The following is a 3,072-nucleotide window of genomic DNA, read 5'->3' as shown; positions in this document are numbered from 1 at the left end:
GTATGTAAATATAAAATATAATAAAACATTTTATGTTATTTTTGTTGTTTATGCTTTGATTTAACGATAACTTTTAAACCCCGATGACAAATTGCTTCATCAGCAGTTTATCTGGACTTAAATTTGCCATTTTTTTAAAAGAAAAAAAGTTTAAAAAAAAACAGATGAATAAGAGTACAAGGCATTTCATTTTATTAAGATGGTTTATAGTGAAGTTCACCTATGTTTCGGATGGCTAGTGAGTACAACTCATGTTTAAGCCAAGTTGACATTTTCAATTGCGGAAAATCTGTGTTGAAAAGTCGAATGGTGAGCATATTATCCTCTCAGGATCTTTGAAAACTATGTTTCTCTGCATTGTATGTATGTTCCTACTAGAATCCACATCACACACACACACACACACAACACACACACACACCCTCTTACACATATTTTCTCTCATAAATACGTGTTTATTTGCTAGATCTACACTTAATATTTTGTAATAATTTTCATGTTTCTGTGGTTAAATTTAATTAGCTTGTTTATTGTATACCTTTTAATGTTTTGATTAACATATGTTGCTGTTGATAAACCTAATTTTAAAAAAAGTAGATAACTCATTAATATTTTTCTTTTCAGTACCAACTATCGACATGACGGTGGTGACGGGGGACCCTATATTCCTACCCTGCGATATTGCAAACAATGACACCACCGACGCTGTCCTCCTAGTACTATGGTATAGAGAAGATCTCGGGACTCCGATCTACAGGTAATATCACTAGAGCTTGTAACAACCCTAGCCTATATTACACTTAAAAACACACATTTTATACATTGTTTTGCGGCACATTTGTCTTTCAGTCTACTTTCATAATTTTTTTGCTAATTCCAAGCTTCGCTTCCATATATTAGGGTGGAAACTAGATCTCCGTTTCGTACAGCCAATTTAGATTTTTAATGAAGTTCTAATGGTGATGTAAGTAAGTAATGCAAGGCTGAAGATAAGTATTCTTGATGATTTCTTGAATGTTTTTCGCAGATACTTTGTGGTACATTTTATGAAATTTATAAAATTAATCAACTTTGTACTAACCACTTTTTTATTATTAGTACACTTTAACCTACCGGTTTCAACAAGCACCTTGTCATCATCATGGTTAATTAAATTCTAAAACATTTAAAGCATCAAAATACTCATAATTAATTACATTCCCTTACCAAAACTAAATCCTTAGTGTTATTGTACACTGCGTAGCAACTCCAAATAACAACTAATGTAATTAATTATGGGTAAATTAATGTTTTTAATATTTTAGAATTTAATAAACCCTGATGATGACAAGGTTCTTGTTGAAACCGGTTGGATGAAGTGTACCAATAAAAAGTTGTTAAAACAAAGTTGTTTAATTTTATAAAGTATTATTTATGAAATTGGAAATGTATTTTAAGATGGTTCGAGAATGAGAATTGAATGAGTGCAGAAAGAACAGTTATACAAATTTACGAGGCGAACAATTTTTAAATAGAAGTTAGAGAAACGCAGAAGAAAACTTGGCCTTATCAAGTTTTTTTTTTAATATTTGAATGTGTTTAGGTCAGGAGATTTCTCGCCTCCATTTCCTTCCAATCCTGGGCCAAGTTGAAGGCAGAGTTTTAAGAGGATCTTGTCAACTCCTTTAATTAGTCTTCGCATCTTGTAAGCGACCATCATCTTGCACACTTTTACTCAACTGTCTTTGTTATTACCAGCTTTTTAAGACTCCCCACATACTTCTGGCAGCATGCCCAAAGGAATAACAACCGCTTTATATTATCGACACCTTCCACGTATACTTTTGCTAGTCGCAAAATGCTTTTTTTCAGGAATGTTATTTAAAATAATAAATTTTAAAGTAAATTTTTACAGAAGTTATAAGTATTTTTCGTGAAAATATATATTTAAAAAAAAATCAGGTTACCTAAGTATACGTTACAGGTTTTAGATTTTACATATCGTCAGGTTATTGGGAGAAATCGATTGGGAACTTTGATGTCTGAACATTAAAAAAAAGACATCTCAACATAGATGAAGAAAAATATGAAATTGACAGGGCTTATGAGTTGGCAAAGGCTGGTTTATTTACATGTTAAATTTATGTGTATGTCCGTTGATTTATCAAAAGTATGGTCATCAGACATAAGGTGAGTGGCAAATTCAGAAAAATTATGATTAATATACCTGAAATGATCTTTAACTCTGATATTAAATTAACGCGATGATTTCCATCGTAAAAGTTTGGGCCAATTGGAACAATATAATTTGTAAATACCAGAAAGGTTCAGTTTACCTTATTTATTTTTACAATTTTATAACAGTTAATCTATATTCTTGTTAGTATTAAAAGCTGGACCTGGTAGTAATGAAGTAGTATTTTTTATATAATTTATATTTGAAGCACTAACATTGCGATTTTCCATTTTATAATTTAGATGTAACTAACTAACCATCACGCCGCTTCCCCGCATCGGTAGGCAGAGAGAATAGAACGCCACACCACTCTGTCTTTGCAAACATTTTTCGCCTCTTCCACGTTCATGCATCTCCTCATATATACCCGCCGATTGTTACGACTCCTAACCTGGCCACTTTCAAGTTTTTGGCATACCTGATCGTGCCATGTTTTCTCGGTCTTCCTCTGCTCATTTTTCCACTCACATTCGCCTCATAAATTTGTTTTACCGTTCTTTCCTCACTCATTCGTTCTACGTGTCCAAACCATCTCAACACACTTTTCTTAATTTTATCGATAATGCTTATCTCAGCTTTGCATTCCTTCCTTATTTCACTATTCGCACATCTATCATACATCGTTTTGTCACACATTCTTCTGAGAGATCGCATTTCGACTGCATTCAGTTTACTTTCATCCTTCTTTTGCCAACTCCATGTTTCACTTCCATAATTCTTAATTTTATCGATAATGCTTATCTCAACTTTGCATTACTTCCTTTGGATTCCTTCATTTAAATGTAACTTTGTTTTAAAATCACAATAAATATTTAATTATAACTTAATTATTATGTCAACCGGTTTTAAAGATAACC

General features: G+C 32.2%; 1 protein-coding gene across 1 annotated transcript in view; it reads left to right on the top strand.

Moving 5' to 3' along the window:
- Positions 1-632: 632 nt before the first annotated feature.
- side-VII (sidestep VII transmembrane protein) overlaps positions 633-3,072 on the top strand; it is a 238,925-nt gene continuing 236,485 nt past the window's right edge. The window contains exon 1 of the mRNA XM_088258892.1: positions 633-757. Within this exon, the coding sequence (XP_088115018.1) occupies positions 639-757 (119 nt within the window). The 5' untranslated portion in view covers positions 633-638. The remainder of the gene's footprint in view (positions 758-3,072) is intronic.

The sequence above is a fragment of the Brachycentrus maculatus genome, unplaced genomic scaffold (assembly GCF_059751285.1).
Source record: "Brachycentrus maculatus isolate JH-2025_06_01 unplaced genomic scaffold, ASM5975128v1 h1tg000104l, whole genome shotgun sequence".
In the NCBI taxonomy this organism is placed as follows: Eukaryota; Metazoa; Arthropoda; class Insecta; order Trichoptera; family Brachycentridae; genus Brachycentrus; species Brachycentrus maculatus.
Note: the sequence above shows the minus strand (reverse complement) of the source record. Positions and strands in the feature narration are given on the sequence as shown.